Genomic DNA, 21,248 nt, shown 5'->3' with positions numbered 1-21,248 from the left:
ATTTACTATCACGTTACAAAGAAAGCATAATGAATGATTCTTTTAATAGAAGACTGCATTCTCATGGCAAGGTAAATTAAGTCTGTGAAGTGTCAGTTGAAAAGCTTTGACTACAACCTAGTTTGAAGTGACTAAATTTAAGAGATGGAATTTCAACGTTTCAAACGACCTGCCAACCTTCAGACTCTCTATGAAGTGCTGCTTACTATTCAGCCCACTTCTGTGGAAGCAGAAAGAGCATTCAGTGCATGTGGAATCTGTTACAAAACTCCGGTCCCGTCTACAGGATTCCACAATTGATGCATTGTGCTTTATAAAGAGGGCGTTGCAAAAGCAGTGAACATTAAATTTGCGTGATTTTTCTCTTATTCGCTCGTACTGCGCGTGTACGTAGATCTACAATAAAACTGTGTAATGATTTTACAATCCATTTTTCATGCAAACCTCGTGAATTCGATTGTCTCACTTAGCAGTTATTATCCGGTTAACCAATTAGATTAATTCCAAATATACGGATATATCCGTTATCCGGATAGTAAAAATTATTGATATCCGAACTAACCCTAGTCCTAGCAGGTTCCACAAAAAATTCCTATGGGCCATATAACACTTAAAAATCAGTTTTTTTGACTTTATTGCATTTTTAAAGATAGGCAGTTGTGGTACAAAGTTTTATTTCTCAGGCCTAAAAATATATCCTAGCTTTGCTATCCCCTAAAAACATGCAAACATTTAAATAGCCAAAAAAAGGAAAAATATTTGCAAACTTTGACAAGGCTAAACAAGTATGTATCTGGTAAGCCATGTGATTTTTACCCCAGTTTAATACCTACAATCACTTGCATATGTTGCTTTGTCAACAGGAGTTATCCTTGGTTGTAATAAATATTTCAAAATGATTGATTACGGCATTTTGAATAACTTCTTCGACTATTGCTGTTTCTGTACCATTTTCTGCAAACAATGCATTTATTTCTAGCGACAAAAAACGCTTGCTTGAGTTCAAAGTGCCGTTGTTATTGAAAGAACAAAAACAAAGAGTTAATGAGCTGTACAAACTAAGTGGCAAGACAAGTGAATCGTGCTTGAATACTAGTGGACTGAGGAATTGTTTTCTTAACTTTTTCACAAAAAGAAATGTTGACGTTAACTTGACCTAAAAAAATTATTTTGGGTGATTTGACACTGCACTTGTAAAGCACAATCAGGCAGTCGTGTTGGAAAGTTTCAGGCGACACCTCTCTGATCAACGAACCACACATATAGCATAACCTCTGTATTAAACCAACTATTGCCATTATGCAATCTAACGATTACATATACTACAACTCCCTACCAGTAAAGGAATTAATGTTAAATTGCTTGTGTCATACAATCAAACAGTACAAACGAAAATTGAAAAGTACATAACTTGTTACAACATTGGTTACACACCTCATATTTATTTAACTGCACTTGCCATTTTGAGAATTTTACAAAGCTGTGTCTTTGGTCCAGTCTTCGGTTAGTTTCTCAATCCACCACTTTCCTGTACTTTCACCATCTGGACCTGTTCCACCTAACTCTGGTGGTAAGACTGCTTGGTCGACAAACTCATGGAGACCATTTACATCAGAGCCGTGTGTGTGAATGCGGTCAATGATCTTTTGCTTGAGGAAAGGTTTACACAAATTGAATAGAACATCATAAACTTTTCCTTCGTTCAACAAATGTATGGACTTGAAGCGAAGAGGCATCGCATCCTGCCATATTGAGTTCATGCGAGCTAGTGCAAATGGTGAGATTTTCAAAATAACCCCTATGTTAAAATTCTCCAAATCCTCAATATCATGCAAACCATTAATTTGACATGCCTCGCTTTCCAACAACTTTTCTATGACCAAGATACTGTATGCCATAAGATCATACATGTCAATATTTTTGTCCAACAAACCCATACGAACCCACAAACAACTTGCTCCATCTTTGGCCAGACCTTCTAATGTTAAAACAACTTGGCTATTGATGAGAGGCTGCAGAATTATTGGATTATTTACTTTGATAAATAGTTCGCAAAACTCTTTTTGAATAGCATGATAGTTCTGTAGAACTGTTAATGCTTTTTTCTGGTTGAACTTTTTGGCTCTCAGAAAGCGAAGTATAAAACCATCATCATCTCTGATCAATGGACCATATTTCTCTGCATTGTAACTGTTTCTCAATTCATCGATAGCTTTGAGACGTTCAGCATTGTCACGAGGCTCATTTAGTTCAGTGACAGCTTTTTCCAGAAGCTCTGGGCTTAATGTGCATTCATATCTAGCTGTCATTTTATTTTTAAAATAGCTGCATATCTGACACAATCAAAAATTAAATAGTCACAATTTTCTTGACTAACTTTGAAACAATCCACGTTAAATAAACTTTGTTAATAATAACAAATATATAGGTATACTTTTTATTACATACTATACATCATTCGTGCATGGTGCAGGCATTTATTAACAAGTAGCAAGTGAAAGCAAACAAAAAAGAAAAGGTATATGCTTAGTACATAAGACTGCGGCTAAACAGGCAAGTAATTTATTAACTGGAAACAAATATTTACTCATGTGAAAAATATAAATCGGCAAGTACATCAATCAGCATTACACCTGTGCCAAGCTACGATGGGCAAATGGCTGTGTTTCAAAAGTCCACATACAGGTAAATATGCGGCACATCAGGATAAATGACAAACAAAAGTAAAAAAATTTTTTAAACCCACACAAAAAAATAGGACAGGGCGAATAACATGTTTTTGTTTGACTAGCTAGGTTGTAACACAACACTCACTACTTATTAGTTACAATACTGACAAGAAAAATGCTTTTATTATTTTCAGTATATGACCATAGTGCAAAACTCGAGGTCGGTCAAATATTTTTGTCTTTTAATATGATACTAGTTACCAATACAACTACACGTAAATATTCCGCAACCTTGTTGTTTTTAATAATTAATCAATGAAAGGTAAAAGATATTTGTATTTGTATCGAATGAAGCATAAAACACTGATTAAAGATCACACCCAGTGAAACACTATTAAATTATTATTTATGAATGGAAGAATTTACACTGTGATACCTCTCATGGAATGACAAGTGCAATTACATTAAAAAGTTGAAGTCATCATATAAACAAAAAATACCAATTTCATATAATAACTTGTATATACTTTGTGCGAATCTCAAAACAAAATCTCAAATGCAAATTTAATCTAATTTCAGAATAAAAACATCTGAATCAAAAGTAAAGAAAAATAAGCAAACCATAAATTGACAATCCTAAGCTGCATTTATTGTCTAATTTCATAATTTTACAGCTACAGAAGGAGTAAATGATTATAGACACATAAGCACCTGGCACAGGCACACGAAAAAATATAACTTACCAACAGTGTTTTCAATCTATTACATCTTTGACTGTCCAATAATGAAATTACTACTTAAAATTATTCTGGTTTCTGCCAGTTTTCTTGAACCTTATTTACCCATGTAGTAGCAGCAGTTTTCATATCTGGCCCAGTACCTTGAAATTCAGGTGGTAGTAAGGCTGGATCTACCTCAGCATGCAAGTCAGTATAGTCTTTCCCACACAATTTAATACGTTTTTTCAATTTTTTCTTCATAAACGGTTTAAAAATTGTAAACACAAAATCAAACACTCTGCCCTCATTAAATAGGTACACATTTTTAATGCGAACAGGCATGGAATCCTGCCAAAGCAGATTGAACTTTCGTGCCCCTTTTAAAGGCATTTGAAACACAGGACGTAAGCTCATTTCTCCACAATCGTCTACAGTTAGGTTTCCACAGATTTGATACTCTTCATCTTCTAGCATTTGTTCCACATATAATATACCACATGCCATTAACTGATACATAGAAATGTTCTGTCCATATCGTGGCCGATATATAAGAATGCCTTGACCATTCCTTGACTTTCCGTTAACTGCATACATGAAACCAGTTTCCATCACTTCTTTGAGACATTGAGGTTCTTCAACCATGGAAAACACTTCACGAAATTCCTTTCTAATGGAGTGATAATTTTGCAAAACCTGTAAAGCCCTTTCCTGATTAAATTTTCTTGCTCTAAGAAAACGTAACAGAAATGCGTCATCACATCGAATGAGGTCTCCATATTTTGAAGTGTCGAAACTTTCTCGTAAAGTATCAATTGCCTGTAATCTTTCTGCATTATCCAGAGGTTCATTGAGTTCTTTTGCTGCTTTTTGTAGCAAGTCATCACCAAGAGAACATTGATACCTTGCCATTATTTCACAGACTTGTATGTATCTAACCTAAAGTGAAGGTACGAGATTGGCAGAAATTGTTAAACAACCTGACTTGAAGAAAGCACTAGGCTAACGAACAAGCTGAAACAAAGCACCCTAAATACCGTAGAATCCGCTGAATATGACCACTAACCGTTTGATATGACCAATTTGATACTATCCCGAAATTTGCCATATTAAATTCTCTGTTTACTGTGACCAGTCTTCGGATACTATGATCATTTTAGCCATCTTTTTCAGATTTTCTTTGCTCAATTTTTCGTGTCAGTTATGAAACTTGAAAGTGACAATTGTATCACATGTATTCTCAATGCACCTAATGACATTCACTTTAATGTTGCTGTTTATGAAAATGACATAAATGATGAATTCAATGTTTTTTGTCAGTTTGTGCATAACGGCATCAAGCTATCGATCTTGGTGTGATTAAATGATATAGTTTCAGTTGTTGTAACCATACGGATATTATGACCAAACAGTTCTGGTACCAAGGACATCATAATAAGCGGAGTCTACTGTACTTGGAATGGTATGCAGAGTTGATAACCCATAATGAGTTAAACCCAGACATGGGTAACTGCTATTGTAAAAAGAGCATTGCTCACGCTGATCAAAAAAAAAGAGCGTGGCTCGTGCTCACATTATTCTATAAAGAAAAGAACGTATTAGTTTTGTCACTCACACTCCCATTATTTTTGGTAATTAAACAATATTTCCACTCCGGCGCATCTTAGGACACCAACCGCATTCTTATGTTGCAAACATCAAATGGGCATTGCAAAATGTGTGTCTAATTTTGGTCACGCTTGCCACAAATGAGTAATAGGCAACTAGAGTATTAAGAGCCTTTTAGAATTGAAGATGCCTATGTTCAACAATTTAATATTCTTCACTTTCAAAGAGTGTTAAATGTAATGAGCAATAATTAAAAAACTTACGTAACAAAGCTGCTGTTATGAACATTTGGTACATATTACGTATGTTTTATTGTTTTATGTACACAAAGCCTCAAAAACTATCTTTTTATCTGTATGTATTCGCCGTGTAGACGTAATTGAAACGCGTGCAATATCTGCACTTGGCTCATGGCACACAGTGCCATTTTCCAAAACCGGGCAATTGCAGATTGTAATGTGACAAAATAACCGTCCTTTGATAACTATTGCTACGACCATAAGGGCAGTGACACTGCTAAACTTTGCTTATTGTATTGTAGTCTCTTAAACAAAGTGGTTATCTGGCTCAGGTTGTAAGTTCTCACACTTCTCTGGCCCAGCGTGAAAAACGTTTGGTGACACCTGCAGTAGACATTTAGCGATAATCTACCCACGACACTCTGAAACTAAAGTACCGTATTTACTTGTTTGTAAGCCGCGCTTGATTGTAAGCCGCCCTTGTTTGTAAGCCACATGTGATAGTGTTAAAAATTTAATGTAAGCCGCCCTTGAAGGTAAGCCGCATATACCAACTGTTTACACGCAAAGCTGAAACTGTTTAAAGGTTTATTTAACTTTCACGCTCATTATTGTCATTGTAAGCCGCCTGTAAAAAAATGTAAGCCGCCTTTGATTGTAAGTCGCCCTTGAATTTAAGCCGCAAACATGATGAAAAAAATAACTTTGTAAGCCGCGGCTTACAATCAAGTAAATACGGTAATGTAATGTCTGAAGATCTGGATGCTTTGTAGCAATAAATCTACAAAGTGAGAAAGTGACTCTTTTACCGACAACCGTTTACTGAATTTGAAAAATGATTATATGATAACAGGCAGTTTCCAACGATAGGGTTACAAGTATTGTTATTGCGAGAGGGAAGCTTTGCCTAATGGTTATGTAAGGGCTAGCATACTAGACCTTTATATTAAAGAAAATGAAAAACTCAGCAATATACTTGTAATTATTTTCATTTGAATGATGGGAAATTATGAAAATGAAGTGTTTGAGAGTTATGCCTTAAATGCTTGCAATATAAAAAAATAATCAAAGTGGGTCGACAATTTCCATTGTAAAGATCTAAAAAACTTTGCGACCCAAAAAAATGACAGGCGTAATTCGTAAAGGGTCTATTACACCTTGTATGGACGATAAAAACTGTGGCGTGGCGAAGAAGCAAATATTGTTTTGCACCTGGTGTAAATATCAGCTTCAACCTTTCTTAGTGTGGCACCAAAAAATGTCACAAGAATGACGAAAAATAAACAATATCATACAATAAAATACAAATACTGCAAGTGCAGTGAAATTCCTTTTCGGCCTTAACTTTCATCTCTTGACAGTGACAAGACATCTAGTATACAAGTGCACATACACAAGATGCGTTTGTATGCTATTAGTCCCCAGGTACTCAAATTTTGATGTCATCTGCTTACTGTGTACACTTGTATACCAGACTGCAGAGTATGGAAGTTTTCGCCAAGATCTCGGGTTTGCAAAAGCAAAATTCCGGGGTACAAGGAAGCAGCTGGTGTATACTGCGACTTGTCGCCCAAGGCTGCCCAGCGTTTGTGCGGACAAGGTGCGGCCATATACAATACAAATAAGGTAAAAAATCATTGTTTACCGTACTTTGTTTTGGATATATCGGTTTTACACACTAATGTTGCAGTATAAATCGGAGCAAAAGTTTGTATCTCCTTTTTCCTGGAGATGCTGGCTTGTCCTGGTGTACAATGGCGTTACTCTGCAGTCTGGCTTGTATACTAGAACTCAAAGATTGATCTTAGAATTGGCTCCATTTCTTAAAATATAAATTAAATGCGGTAAAAAATTGTAGAGTTTTAATACATAATTAGCAGGCCCTATCTCGTTTACACCACTACCATTGTAGCCTAGTGCTTAACGCGATAAACGAAATATCAGAAAGTTCTGCGCTAGAAACTATCTAACAAAAAATGGTAACGCAGCAAACATTGTGTATATACGGATTAACACATATAGTATAGGTAACGCAATGTGACAGTTTAAAAGTAGCCTAATTACCTTTACTTAAATGTTAACACAAGACAGACAACCACAAAAATCTGTTTTGGAAGTGGAGACAAAAAATTATAAATATGGCAGGTGTTTCCCCAGAGAAAAAATCAGTCGTGGTCATAGACATCGCAATCTAAAGTGTCACATTTTGAAGTAGGCTAATTTTTGCATGTACAATGTGTATGATTGTAACTTTGTTGTAGATATCAACACAGGTGGGTAGTATCTTGGTACTATAGTAACGAATTACTGTACCGCGGTACTTTTTAGTACCGATATCGGTACCGTCCATACATTTGAAAAAATACCGAATCTCTGTGCCGAATTACTTTTTTTAAGAAATTTCAGTCGGTCCCGGTACTCGATACTTTTCAAGTAATAACTTCAAAATTGTAACAAGTATGCCGAGGTGGGCAGTCGGTACTTTGGAAGTACTGTCGGGAACGGTACCGGTACTTGAAAAAATGTACCGATAGTTCTGGTATCCGGTACTGTTTTAAAAAATTAGTTCGGTACTTTGTCGGTAGGTCTACTTCGTCGGTAGGCCTACTCCGTACCGGTACTTTTCGTGTAAAAGATGCTGCAGCAAATGCAATATTTGCCGCTATTATGCCTCAATAAAGGTTACTCCAAGTCAAAGCGTATAAGACGTTTCTCGTTCGCAATTTTACTTGACATTTCTCGATTAAAAAAGATCAACAGATGCTACAATTGCTATTAGGGATTAATTAACATGTGTTTTTGAACACCTACTTGTTAAAATTTTGAACTAATTACACGAAAAGTACCGAGCACCGGGACTAACTGATATTTCCTGAAAAAAGTGTAAGAAGCTAGCATGGCCACTAAACCCATAATTAATTAAATCCAAAAAGCATAAGTTCAAAGAAGCATAAGTAAGCTGAAGAGCAGGTGGTGTGTTCAAGTAACAGATGAATGAAAATTGCTTCAATGCTGTACATCAGTGGATGTGAAAATAAAATCAATAGTAAAAGAAATACCATTATGGCAAGAGCCGGTTTCTGGAGGCCATAACACTAATGAAGGGCGTTGTTGATGAGCTCGAGTTTATACAGCAAAAATGCACATTAATGATAATCGTTGGAAGATGTGATGACATTGCTGCTTGTTGCATACTACATTTTTCTCGTATAACGCCTCGGACTAAAGTCTTTATAGTTTACAAAACTTTTATAGTTTAAATGATTCCTTATAATTTGTACTTGCTTTCCTCGGAAAATGTCACCACGATAAAAAAGCGTTTTGTACAGTATAAAAATATACACAAGATGCCACATAATGGTTTGGAGTTTCTGCATTTTCATTGCATGTAAGTTAAGAAAAACAAGTTTTGGTATAAAAGAATTTTTATATTGCCGAATTAAACTCTACCTAATCACTTCTAGCAGCTTCAGTCTTCAAAGAAGAGCTCATGCTTTAAAAAGAAAATGCAATGTATTGTAGCCTATTGTTCCTTTATCGCATTTTACTGTGCGGAGCAATAGTTGGGATGCTAACCGTTGTAGCACAATAAAACACATGCTCACGAACAGTTAACGAGCAGGAAAAAGTGGCAAAGCCCAAGGATTTAAAGCAAACAAGATAGCAATAATTCAATTGAGCTATAATATGGTAGGTTAGCATGGCCACCAAACTCTCAAAATAATTCGTAGGTTTAACGAATTTAAGGTTAGAATAACACAAACCACGAAACAACTACACTGTTGGAAGATGTAGAGGACATGTTCCCTAACATTAAAAACACACATATTAAAAGCCAAAATAAATACAGTCGACTCCGCTTAATTCGGACACTTTGGTTCCGCTCACTTTTGGTCGAATTAAGCGGAGAAACGGCTTTGTCCGAATTAAGCGGAAAATCGATTGTTCATTTCATGGTCATGCGTAAAGGCAAACAACGCATTTAAAATACTGTAGTGTTGCGTAATAAATGAATTGCACCTGCGCTATACTGCAGTAATTGGCACTGATCGCATAAAACGCACAAGAGTACGAGTAAATGAGTACCATAAAACGCACATTCTGAGCCGCTTCCTCTCTGTCTGTAAACCTCGTCCACGAAGCATAGTCTCTTCACGTACTTGTTCACGCAGATTTGCATCATTTTTCTGCCAATCTTGCAAAGTACGTTTTGATATCTCCACCAACGCAACTAACTGCCGAACTGTCAAGGAAGCGTCGTCATTTTTATCTTCGTTTACTTTAGTGAGCAATTTCACTTTTTCTTCTAAACTTTTCTGTACCATTCTGTTCTACAAGATGGTCGCAATGGTACCGAAGTAAAAGCGACTATGAAGCTGGCACGGCGTTATATGAATTCATTGTCGATTGTTACCGCATCAATCGTCATTGTTTCACCATAATCACTCATAATGCAACTGCATCTTGTGTTAAAACCAACCAAGTACTGTTTATTGTTTCATAACCTAATGATGTAACGATAGGAATTGTGAACCTGTGTCCGAATTAAGCGGAGAATTGTCCGAATTAACGGGAGTTTTTTTACGTTCAATTTTTACTTTTGTTCCGTTCCCGAGCATTTTGGCCGAATAAAGCGGTTGTCCGGGCTATCCGGTGTCCGAATTAAGCGGATTCGACTGTATATAAAGTAACATGGTTAGATTAAAATGACAATGAATATCTTAAGCACACAACAAATGGATGTTTAAAGAATGAGCTCATTTCAAACAATACGTAGTAGTATTGGCTACGACAATTGCAGGTATAAGTCTACATTTTGTAACTTATAACATAATCATCAAGTACAAAACCAGTTTCGGATAACAGCAGTCAAGTAATCCTTCTTCAAAGCGTAGATTTTTACAGGTTAGCAAGCATATAGAATTAAATAAATGCTTACTGCTAGCATTATAATTTATGAAAGAAAATGATATGTTTGGATTGGACAGTTTGCTGTTAACCAATGAGAAAAAGGAAAGTAAATCGTTCTTTGTCCACATAGATGTTCGTTTATTCGTTGTTACGTATCAGATATTGTTTTTATGTAAAATGGCGTATGTAATCATGTTGTAGGGATTGATCTTGCTTGCCACTTGATTATAACAAAGGCAATGCGGCTGACTCACAACATCTCGGAGGCTACAGTGTAATCGATCGTAAAAGACTTTTGGGAGAAAGCATGCAGTTAACCACACTAAAAACAGCTTTTAGGACGAGAATAATGCTTATACAATAAAGCCATAAATCTAAGCATGTCAGACGTTGCATAAGAATATGCTTACAGGATAAGGTTAAAGGTTGCAATGGAATCAATACTATTCAATAGGCCTATATTCTTTTGTAGTACGCATGAAACCGAGGATATTACGACCACTGGGCTATGAGCTAGCCTAATCGGTACCAGTAATTGCCGTAAAGATACGAATGCTTCAGTAGTACCAAGTAGGCTACTGGCAAATGTTAGATTTTTGTGTCGCATATTAACATTAACGGCAATTAATCGCCCAACATCAGATTTTTCCACTCAAAAGGTTTGTAGCTACACAAAAATTATTACAACTGCACCATACTCGATTCAAACATCAACCATGTTAATATCTTATTGTGACGGCGTAATCGAGCATCCCATTAGTTGCACATTTACCAAATATTTTTGGTAATAAGTGTTTTACAACCCCATATTTATAAAAGAAAACTTCGGTGCAGCCTACTAACGGACAACCATTTGATGAATTTTTGGAGTTGACCATCACTTTAATTTAACCAAATCGCTCGCTATGTTAATTGTAACAAACAATGCGCCCGTAAGAAATCACGGTTTGGAACCAGCTTTAATAAAGACCAACAGCAGAAATTAATTTTTAATCAACTTGATTTTCCAAAATTTTTTGTATGGTGATTTTGAAGCCACGTTAAAAAAAACGAACGCATATGTTTTTTTCGAACGCATCAAGTTGTTGATTACAACAATGACTTCCATTTTAAGCAAAGTGCGAGGCGCGAGTTTTGAAAGAACAAAGTGTGTTGCACGTGGACAAGCAAGGATGGAAAAGCTGCGCAGGTAAACGAAGTGCTAATTACTTGACGATCAAAACAGCTAATTGGACGGATTTTGTATTTTGAAATTAAACGCAGACACCATCCGGTTTGACTTAACAACGTGTGCCTTTAATTCAGAAATAAGAAGTCATCAGCGTTTGACCGCTTCAATTAATTATTAATGTGGTGTTTATGCTAGGAAAAAATAGACTTTAAGCAAAGTTTGAAAATGGCAACAAAAAGCAAGGTCTATAATAGACATATTACCGGTAATGAAAATGTTTTGACTTCGCGGCATTTAACCATGTATTCTGGTAACTAAGCAACGCCAATAGGCCCTGAGGCTGGATAAAACGCGTAGCTGTTACTTGGTTTGAACGAAATTGTCTTCCGATGGACATCAATAATAACAGCTTTCTTTTGTTTAAAAACAGCAGGTTGATGAAAATACTTCAATTATATCAGCCAATTTAGTAACTACTAAGTTTGGTTTTATTACATACATGCTTTCCTTGAAGTTATAAAGAAAACTAAGAGACTGAGATTAATTAAAACTGGAGTATCATTCATTCTTTCCTTTTTAAATAGAAAACGAATAAACACATCATTGGAGCAACTCCGTACACTTTTGCCATACTCTGTTAATATGAAGAAAGATATGGCTTCTCTTTTAGAACAAACTGTGGAGTACATAAATATTATGCATACAGTTCTCAATGAAGACAAACCTGCTTGCTTAAATAAGGTACTGCAGTGAATAATGCTCAAGTCCTTGCTAAAAAGCTGATGTATTTAATTGATACTCTTCTTGATACATAAAAAAATTTCTTTTCTCCAGGTATATCTTGCTTATCGACAAAAAACAGATGAAATTGAAAGTTTCCATAAAACATTTAAGAAGTCTATGCCTAAAAGAATGAAGACGGATTTGGGGTATGCCATGTCAATAATTATCCAGTATTTTTTGTCATTTTAGTCTTTATGGTAAAAGTAATTGTTAGGAATTATTTTTTTCTTAAGTCTGCTTCATAGCTCACCGCATTTTTTATAACATTATAAAATGAACATATTGCTATTGCAGCTGCTCTTGGTCTCAGCCCTGCCATCACAGTTACCCTGGACCAATCATCCCTGATATTGACATTGATCCATATCTGAAACATTCCTGTTCGACTTCCAGCTATTATGATCAAGCCCCACCAAGAATTAACGCATGGCAGCCACCTCAAAGAGTTTCAGATTCTTTTCTTCAAAATCAACCCTGCTTCAGGTCCACACTTTATTTTAGTACATTACTCCTAGCTCTGATTTCTAATATTTTGCATTAAATGTTTTCATATTTTGGTTATGTGTTCCAACTTTACTCCAATCAATTTTTATATAGTGGTCAAAATCAAAATCAGTTTCTCTCCATACAACACCATTCTATGAACCCAAGAGCACCGTACTATACGACTTGTAATATCCCAACAAAGCAATGTAAGGAAGTGCAAAAAAAGGAAATCATAATATGATCATCTGCTTAACTCGTAATATATTCCTTTTTCAGTGGAAGTAGGTACGTTGCTTGAGAGTACTCCAGGAAGCAGTAGTTATACGGAACAACAAGAAACTGGTACGCTTGTCTGAGATGTGCTAGTCCTAACTTTGTTTATTGGTGTGAATTTCCAAGTAGTTCCACATCTGCAATATGCACCAATTTTGTTAGAGCCACTTTGCATCCTAGACGACTGCTGTGAAAAGTGACTAAATAAAATAAATAAAAAATAAAACATAATAAAAAATAATAATAAAACGATGTACAATAAAGTTTCTAACATTAAGTTGCCGAAAAAGAGTAGTCAAATTTTCTGGACTAACCTGTTCAAAATTAAATAGAGATCAAAATTAATTAAATCAAAATTGATTTAAAAGAAATTTCCCGAAACGTATGCATTTTACAAGTAATATTACTTGTGCAATGAGTTTCTGCAGTCGTTGGATTATAATTATTATTTTGTATTGTGTTTTCTGGAGTTTGTATTATAGTACCTATTGTTTACAGGAAAAACAAATATCGTAGCGAAAATAAATCCTTGGCAATCTGCAAATTCTTTTACATTGCAAAAAGAAATGCCATTTTACGATGGTAAGTCAATTTAGAATTTAACTTATTAGCAGTTACTGTATTTTGGTTTGAAATTATAAGATTTACTTTGTAATGTGTTGGAAAACTTAACTGAATCAATAGAATTAGCGAAAGCAGTTGTTCAACGGATACGATTTTTTTAAATTACCAAAATGCTTTCATTCATGAGATGTGTTTCACGAAAAAATGCAAGTTGCAATGATTTTTATTAATTTGGTTAAAAACAATTTAGAATCATTTTGTAATTATGATTTATTGGAAAATGTAATTTTAAGTCTAACATATCTTTGATAGTTTAGGTGACATAATAGCATAATAGACTAAAGTTACGATTTTCTTGGTTTAACTGATGGATGGGCGATAGATGGGTACATTTTTTTTATGATGTACAATTAATGATTTTTAGAGTGACTTAGAAATAAAAAGCGCCTTTTGCGCCCTGGGCAGGCAACGATAAGTTAACCGAAGCTTCGAAAAAAGTAGCTTAGTGTTAACTTCAGTTGTTTTCATGTCGTCTAGAAGATGAAGACTGCAGCAGAACTTACTAAACATGAAAAGGTCCATGCAGACGTATTTTAAGCGTTTGCATAGACGAAACTGATTACGTATTAATTGCTACTTGTACCAATATTGATTCGTAATTCTTTGTCGGCGAAATAGGCTCCGTTATGCAAAATTTTCTGCAGTTACTTGATCCGTTGCCAAATAACAAATTTTTGCAGCTCCATAGCGCATTTGATTTTGTTCGTATTGCAGAGAACAATAACTCAACTGACTGCTGTGAGGGGCCTGCAACAAATTCGCCTCATTCTGGTCGGTGATTTGGTAATATTGATAAGTGATTTTTTAAGGTTGAATTTTAAAGATTGCCCTTGGCTCAGATTTGAAAGAAGAAAAAAATTCACAAGCTGCAGTGGCCGTCTCTTCAGTTACACAGGTAGAAAATATGAATATATTTATAAAATATGTAAAGTTTTAATAAATTTCCTTGTAGTTGCAGTTATCAGTTTAGTATGTTGTTGTTAACTTGAAGATACCAGCAATTACGACAAAGTATGACGAAAGTACTAGCATTCAAAATGCTACTTGCGACATTACTAATGTTGCCTTGGCTACAGGTATCCTCAAGTCCCAGCCAAGTCCAAAAACAGGTTTGAAGTTTAAGTAAAAAAGGCAACGTTCTTACCACATTATTAGGTCCAATATATCATCTTTTTATGTTTCATTTAGACACACATGGCTCTCCTGAGATATACTTTACAGGTGGCCACAGCTGCAGGTTTGTGTGTACCTGTTTCAATCTACAATTTCCTATGACAAATGTGTATTTAAGCAGGGTACTACGCAACTTGTGTTGCATGTTTGGTCAATTATTGTTTAACTTTCTTTTATAGTGCAAGTGCTAATCCTTATCCAGCTATTAGCTCATGGATGACGTCATGTCCACTTCCATCAATGAGTTTAAACCAGAATTTTCAAGTGGTAACATCTCACCCACCAACTTCATGTGAAGCAATAGCAACTTCTGAAAACACTTCAAGCACTTTTACATTTACCCACAACACAGGTAGCTTTCTGTAGTTTATGTTACTTACCTGTGGCTTTACATGATGAGTGATGACACACAGTTAAGTAAAAATGCAGTTTTTCCTTTCATTTTAATATGGGTAATTTTTTTTGTAAAATAACAAAAAAAATTTGTAAATTTACACCAAAGTTACTGAAATTTGATAATAAAACAGCATGATTCACTTGTTGCAATGCCTGCCAGACAAGCCTCAACAACATTACTATTTGTGTTTTTGTATGCTAAAAGTATAGCAATTGCAGTTACGTACATCTTCGCCAAGCAATAAAATACAAATAGAATCACATTAATAACCCAATGATTGTTGTAACCAAGTGTTAAATATTTTTCAGATCTAAGTGTGGTAAGCCATGATGGAAAATGACAATGCAATGTATACAACGTTGATGAAACTTTTCTTCCAACACTACATTTGTTTTGATTGCTCTTTTTGTTTTTGCTAATTTCTGTTGCATTTGCCGTTTCTTTTGCTGGGTTATGGTTAACCCAAGTCTCTGAGTTATACTTAGATAGGTTTCGTTTTTTCCTGGTTGACGCACTTTGTTTTCACTTCAGGTCTGGTGCCGATGAGCCAAGATATGTTTGCAGTGATTCAACAGTTGAACTTATTAGTTTCACTTTAATATTTTCACGCTTTAATCTCACGTGTGCCTCATATCTGTAACAGAATTAGAATTTAGTTATTCTAGCACAGGTATATTTCCATTTTGTTATTAAAATAAACATAACCCAAAGAAACTTTCTGACCTTTCAATGATTATTAATTTTTATAACTGTGCTTTTACCTGTGACATCCCCCAAAAGAGAAATAATAGTTTCCACCTTCTCTTCCTTGAATCCATAGCACATCAATGGGCGGAACCTGTTGCTCCGTATTTGGATTCTGAAGATGCAAGCTGGTCAAAACAATTTCCACAAAGTATGACATACAGTCTTGTAAAAGCTCAAAGAAAAATGTACTATAGAATAGAAATATAATCGATGGTGAAGTGATTCTTTTAGACGCATTTTCCAAAGACTGGATTTGAGTAAAATGTCCAAAGTATCTCAACTTGACTCTATGTTATGACAGATGTGACAGCATAAAGATACAAATTCAGATCAATTCAATTCATAAAATTACCAGATTCAGCTTGCAGCATCTTTAGTAAAAACAAATTTCACCTACATTTGGGCATCATCAGTCTGATAAATTGAATTAAAAATAACCAAAATAACTGAAAATTAAAGAACCAAAATTAATAAACTAATGAAAAACTATATATACTATATCTGCTAGCAAAGTTAACAGTTGCATCCCGCTCAAACAAGAGTGGGAAATGAAACAGCTTCAAAAACTTGATGCGATACTTTGTGATTTTTTTTCTAAAATATACTGAATTTTGTCTGGATGTGTATGTTTTAATGAATTCATCCATTACAATGCTTTGAATTGAACTGACCCAAGTAGGCTCAAATATGAGACAGCCATTATATATAATAACTAAACACAATGCAGAGTGTGGCATAAGCAAACTTTTTAAAATTAAAGGCCTGTACTTAAGTTAAAATTCAAATTGACTAATTGATTAGATATCCACTTGACTCAAGTTGAAAATGACTTGGTTGCAACTCAGCAAAGAAATGTTTAACATGCTATTCTATTAAGCAGTAATTCCAAACGAAATACCTCCAATGTGTCCATCAGTGATTTAACCTTATTTTCATCCAGTTCTGGTGGAAGAGGTCGAGTTACATATTTAATAGGCATCGTGTAAAACTCCTTCACATGATCACTATGAATGCTTACCATATTTTTTTCATCATCCTAAAAAATACCAAAATTCCAATATTTTTTAAGTGCATATGGGAACAGGAGGCGGATACAAACTCTTGAAAAAATTAATCGTGTTTTGGTACCAAAACCACGCCCTTCATTGATTAGGTTGACATCATGTATGGGAGTTAAATCGGTTACTACTTTACCTGTTAAAGTGAAATTTATAATACAGAAACGCAAAAAGCAGAAATCGCAACCGCTATTTTGTGTTCGAGTCCATTAACGCAAAACATGTATCAGTTTAACAATAACAATTAATAACTTATCATTATTTCATAGCTTTACCTTAAACGCCATATTCATCCCAGAAACACAAGAAAACGCCTTCAAAGGAAAAACAAGACTTAATTTGTAACTAGTTAAAAGTCGATTCATTAAAACTTTAGCTAATCCATCTTTATGCGCCAATGGTTTTTCCAAAGTATTGAAAACAAGAATGTTACTTTTTGATAACCTGTCTCAGAATGTATACTACTTAATCAGCTGTTTCTCTATAGAAATCTGATAAAATGTAGTTTGTTTTTTTCTGTCGACTTTCATTAAACGTTTTACTTTAAGGTGCATAAAATATTTGTCATCATGCACAACATCAATAAGGCATCAATCTAAGAGGTACAACAGATGGTATTTGTTTTTATCAAACCTCTTTTTTTCGGTTTGCATTTAGTTTTGGTGTCACCTTTTCTAAGTCTCTATAATTTTAAGTTCAGCACCACGCGTTGGGGAAATTCCCCAAATCATTCTCGACTTCTCATGGATTCCAAAATGAGACCGAGCTGATTGATTCCTGAGGTTCGGAGTTTGACTGTCTGAGGGCCTACGCGGCTATGCATACTTTCTGAAGTCGGCCTCCTTTGTAGGTTTTGTAGTTTGTACCGGAAAACACTAAGTTGGTAACTGTACTGAAGGACCTGACTCGCATGCTTTTGTGAGGGAATAAAACATGCTTTAAGAGAATGTAAGGTTATGATTTCCTACCTACTGGTTATCTCTTGGGGGATTCGTGGGCCTCAATATCGTGCCCTCTTTTGGTCACAGAAAAAGAAATTCGTGGTGTCCCTGGACTTCTTTTGTGCGGTTTTATTTAACCATCCATTTGTTGTGCAGATCTTTGCTTATGGTTATGACTCTTGTTTTAAGCCGCGCGAAGAAGGCATTACGGTGGTGTAATGGTTAAATTTTGGGCTTGTATGTTATAGGCCTCGAATTCGATTGTTGCCGCTGTTTTAATTTCTTTTTGTTTAAATTTATTTTTAATTTAATTTAGTTATGAGAGGTGAGAGTTTTGGTCGGAAGGGATTAGTGTTAAATTAATTTGGACTTTGAAAAAAAAATGTGATTTTTAATTGAAAAATGGTGTTTATTTCAATTCACAGGCTAACTTAGTAATTTAATCACGAGAAGTGAGAGTATGAGTCAGAGGGGATTAGTTCTAGGTTAATTTACACTTTGGAAAAATTAGTACGTAGTTTTAAGTTGAAATTAGCATACATTTCAATTTACTGACTAGCGTAATTGCCATTTACCGTATTCGTATTTTCTTACTTCGGTAAACGGCGCCAATAAAACCGTCTACTTCACCCGCCACCATTTTCCAAAGTAAGAAAATACCAATTGCGTAACCAGCTAGCCGTTTGTCGAAGTAACTTTTTCTAAATTTGGTAATCGGCTGCCGGTGAAATAGATGCTGCCTTAATAAATTTGAGTATTTTATACTTTTGCACTCCAAGTTGAAGGCTTGAATGGGAAGGAGTTATGAGTTAATAGAAAAGAAATTATGACAAACTAGTTCCTCAATACTCGATCCTGATATGGGAGTGCAAAAATAAAGGAGACCCAGCTATTCATTGTCACTGAAATTAAGCAATGTCACTTCACGTATTTTATTTCGATTGTTAATGCCTGTGTTTTTAATGTTAGGAAACATGTCCTTTACATTTCCCAATACTGTACTTGTTTCGTTGTTTGTAATATTTGGTGTAAATTTGGTAAACGTAGAAACTATTTTGTGGGACAGGGCCTGGGTTCCACTTGTAATTTGTGGTAATTATCAGTCTAATCTTGAAGGTTGGTTGTGGGGTTCCGGAAGAGTTATGCCATTTGCAATTCCAAAGGTTTGCAGATAACCCCAAAATCATCACGATGACTGTAACTTTTGTATGACAAATATTGCAAAGTATCGCAAGATCAAGTGAAGAAGAGCACTGACTTATCCAAGTATACCTTCATCCATCGCACCTGTTCGTCACAGTGAAACTTTACCAGTTCCAAATCCACCACCAAATGTAAGTATTTTTCTGTTTAACAGTAACCTACATGCTGTGTATTTTTGACCCATATTCTACATCTTATGCTTTGTATTTGTTATTTTAGTTTGAACTTAACGCCGAATGTGAAGAATTGACATCAAGTGCAAATTCAGACACTGATTCTCAATACACACAAGCAATGAATTCAGAACCTCATTTTCCATCTAAAAGGGAAGTAGACAATTTAATAAGCGATCTCAGGCTAATGAAATCCGAAGAAATAATATTAAACGAGTTGAATTTCCTCGGTGATGATTAAAAAAAGTATCTGGCTAACTGCCTACAAGGAAAGGCACTTGTTCTTCTATATTTATTTTGATGTACTTCACAACCTGTGCTATTACAAAGATGCGAATGGTTTGTTTAATTAAGCTGGAATAGAACATGACCTTGCTCAGAGGTGACTTTTTATTGACAGCTCCAGCAAAAACTTAAAGCAGTTTTACTTCACTTATCTGTCGATTTCTCTTGCTTGAAACTCAATATGATTAAAAAAAAGACTATGAAATTGTCAAACTTCCTAAAATAAACTGTTCTTAATTTAATCGGTACATTCTGTATATTACGTAGTAAATTTACGATGTTAGATTTTTTGGTTGGTTTGTCAGGTGATTATACCAAATACTCATGTTTTCTTTGCTTGTAGAACAGCAGAGCTGATAGAGAGCACTACAATAAAATTCAGTGGCAGCTAAAGGAAGAACTAATGGCAGAAAGCTAAAATGTCATCAAGGAGCTACTTGTAAGCCGGGAAAAATTTTGTTATCACCTCTTGATAAATTTAAGTTTAGCAAAGAAATTTGTTAAAGCTTTGGATTACAAAGAAGAAACTTTTCAAGAAGTCAGGGAAATGTTTCCAAAATTGTTAGATGCCAAACTAAAAGGAGAATATTTGTTGCCATGGAGGAAAAATGACTGAAACAGAAAGAAATGTGTGGCAAGCATTTCCAGGTATACTTGACAGCTTTTTAGGAATCAATAAAGATCAAAGTCACAAAGAAATAGTGAAGAATCTTATTACCAGCTACAAGGAGATGGGATCTTGCACGTCTTTAAAACTGTAGTAAATTTTTGGGGATTTAGGGAGGAATATGGTGAGATGTTTCATTTCACCGAGATATTCAACCAATAGAAAGAAAGTATCAGCACACTGCAATGATGGGTGGTTACATCTGGTTTTTGATAAGAGTAGATACTTGTTGTTATAAAAGAAAAGCTCGTTCAACAGTTTAATTTTGAAGTTCTTCATTCTCTCAAAATAGTGTGTTTTGTTATGTTTGGGAGTTATGATTAGCGAAGTGCTGTTTAATTGTGACTTTTGTATTCAAATAAACCCAAACTTTATGTCATGCCAACGTAATGCTTTTAATGTATATAAAGATTAGGGTAAACACTCATTCTGATACCCCGGTAAAGTGACGCACGCAACAACTTTTTGTACCAGTGGAATCTAACACTTCATACAAAATTTCTAGTAGGATTGTCTATTTGTATAAACCATTGCATATACAGTACTTTAACAGTTACGTACTGTAGTTGTTTTTGACCCATTTCTGTTTTTTCACTGTGACATCAAGTTTTTTGTTAGTTTGTGCATTTCTAAAGTAACCTTTTTTAAATAAATACAGTAAATTTTATTGTCTTGTGATTTCATTTCAGTGACGGTGATGATTGATTGATGATGATGATAATCCATTTTTTGTTAAACCAGCCTGAAATGTTTGATAGGACCAACTCATTTTTATAGTAGTATTTTAAAACTGTATGTCGAGTGGAACTTTTCTCGATTGGGTTAACTTTGTTTTGTCAATATCTTGAGATTATCTTGTTTTTACTTGTTCTCTGATCATTGCAGTTCAGCGTTTGTCAACTTTTCCCTATATTCCAGTTTAACTTGTTAAAATGTATATTTGTAATTCTATCCTAGTAAGCCTTTGATTTTCTAGAGTTGTCGTTAATTTTGCACTGAAGAATTATGCTAATTTATGGCATTACTGTTCTTTTTAGTAGATCTTGTTTCTGTTAAATGCTGCACTGAGTTTTTGTGTTGGTATATATTTCGTAATCTGTCAAATATTTGGTTTTTTACAGGCA

The 21,248-nt window shown here is 34.9% G+C and overlaps 4 protein-coding genes and 1 long non-coding RNA gene across 7 annotated transcripts; 2 read left to right on the top strand and 3 right to left on the bottom strand.

The window, feature by feature from the left end:
• Window positions 1-566: 566 nt before the first annotated feature.
• On the bottom strand, window positions 567-2,320 carry LOC143468158 (alpha-tocopherol transfer protein-like). The gene has a single exon (XM_076965178.1). The coding sequence runs from the start codon at window positions 2,307-2,309 to the stop codon at window positions 1,473-1,475; it is 837 nt and encodes a 278-aa protein (XP_076821293.1). The 5' UTR covers window positions 2,310-2,320; the 3' UTR covers window positions 567-1,472.
• A 12-nt stretch (window positions 2,321-2,332) lies between these two features.
• On the bottom strand, window positions 2,333-7,318 carry LOC143468159 (alpha-tocopherol transfer protein-like). The gene has a single exon (XM_076965179.1). The coding sequence runs from the start codon at window positions 4,295-4,297 to the stop codon at window positions 3,473-3,475; it is 825 nt and encodes a 274-aa protein (XP_076821294.1). The 5' UTR covers window positions 4,298-7,318; the 3' UTR covers window positions 2,333-3,472.
• Window positions 7,319-11,171: 3,853 nt separating this feature from the next.
• Window positions 11,172-15,497, top strand: LOC143469654 (uncharacterized). 3 transcript variants are annotated; one of them, XM_076967412.1, is made up of 13 exons: window positions 11,172-11,332; window positions 11,899-12,055; window positions 12,149-12,243; window positions 12,392-12,580; window positions 12,695-12,789; window positions 12,860-12,925; window positions 13,355-13,438; window positions 14,195-14,251; window positions 14,320-14,375; window positions 14,472-14,589; window positions 14,669-14,717; window positions 14,833-15,005; window positions 15,359-15,497. In XM_076967412.1, exons 1-13 carry the CDS (start codon window positions 11,241-11,243, stop codon window positions 15,388-15,390), a joined length of 1,263 nt encoding a protein of 420 aa, XP_076823527.1. In that variant the 5' UTR covers window positions 11,172-11,240; the 3' UTR covers window positions 15,391-15,497. The 3 variants fall into 3 exon arrangements, with proteins under 3 accessions (XP_076823527.1, XP_076823529.1, XP_076823528.1); XM_076967414.1 differs by lacking the exon at window positions 11,172-11,332 and adding an exon at window positions 11,420-11,579; XM_076967413.1 differs by lacking the exon at window positions 11,172-11,332 and adding an exon at window positions 11,592-11,747.
• On the bottom strand, window positions 15,078-17,300 carry LOC143469655 (sulfiredoxin-like). The gene is made up of 4 exons (XM_076967415.1): window positions 17,131-17,300; window positions 16,696-16,833; window positions 15,812-15,909; window positions 15,078-15,684 (listed from the first exon to the last, which is right to left on the bottom strand). Exons 1-4 carry the CDS (start codon window positions 17,218-17,220, stop codon window positions 15,573-15,575), a joined length of 438 nt encoding a protein of 145 aa, XP_076823530.1. The 5' UTR covers window positions 17,221-17,300; the 3' UTR covers window positions 15,078-15,572.
• Window positions 17,301-17,646: 346 nt separating this feature from the next.
• LOC143468280 (uncharacterized) lies at window positions 17,647-21,245 on the top strand. Its single transcript, XR_013118984.1, has 2 exons — window positions 17,647-19,130; window positions 19,219-21,245. It is a non-coding gene; the product is annotated as an uncharacterized LOC143468280 (long non-coding RNA).
• The last annotated feature ends 3 nt before the right edge of the window (window positions 21,246-21,248 follow it).

The sequence above is a fragment of the Clavelina lepadiformis genome, chromosome 8 (assembly GCF_947623445.1).
Source record: "Clavelina lepadiformis chromosome 8, kaClaLepa1.1, whole genome shotgun sequence".
Lineage (NCBI taxonomy): Eukaryota > Metazoa > Chordata > Ascidiacea > Aplousobranchia > Clavelinidae > Clavelina > Clavelina lepadiformis.
Note: the sequence above shows the minus strand (reverse complement) of the source record. Positions and strands in the feature narration are given on the sequence as shown.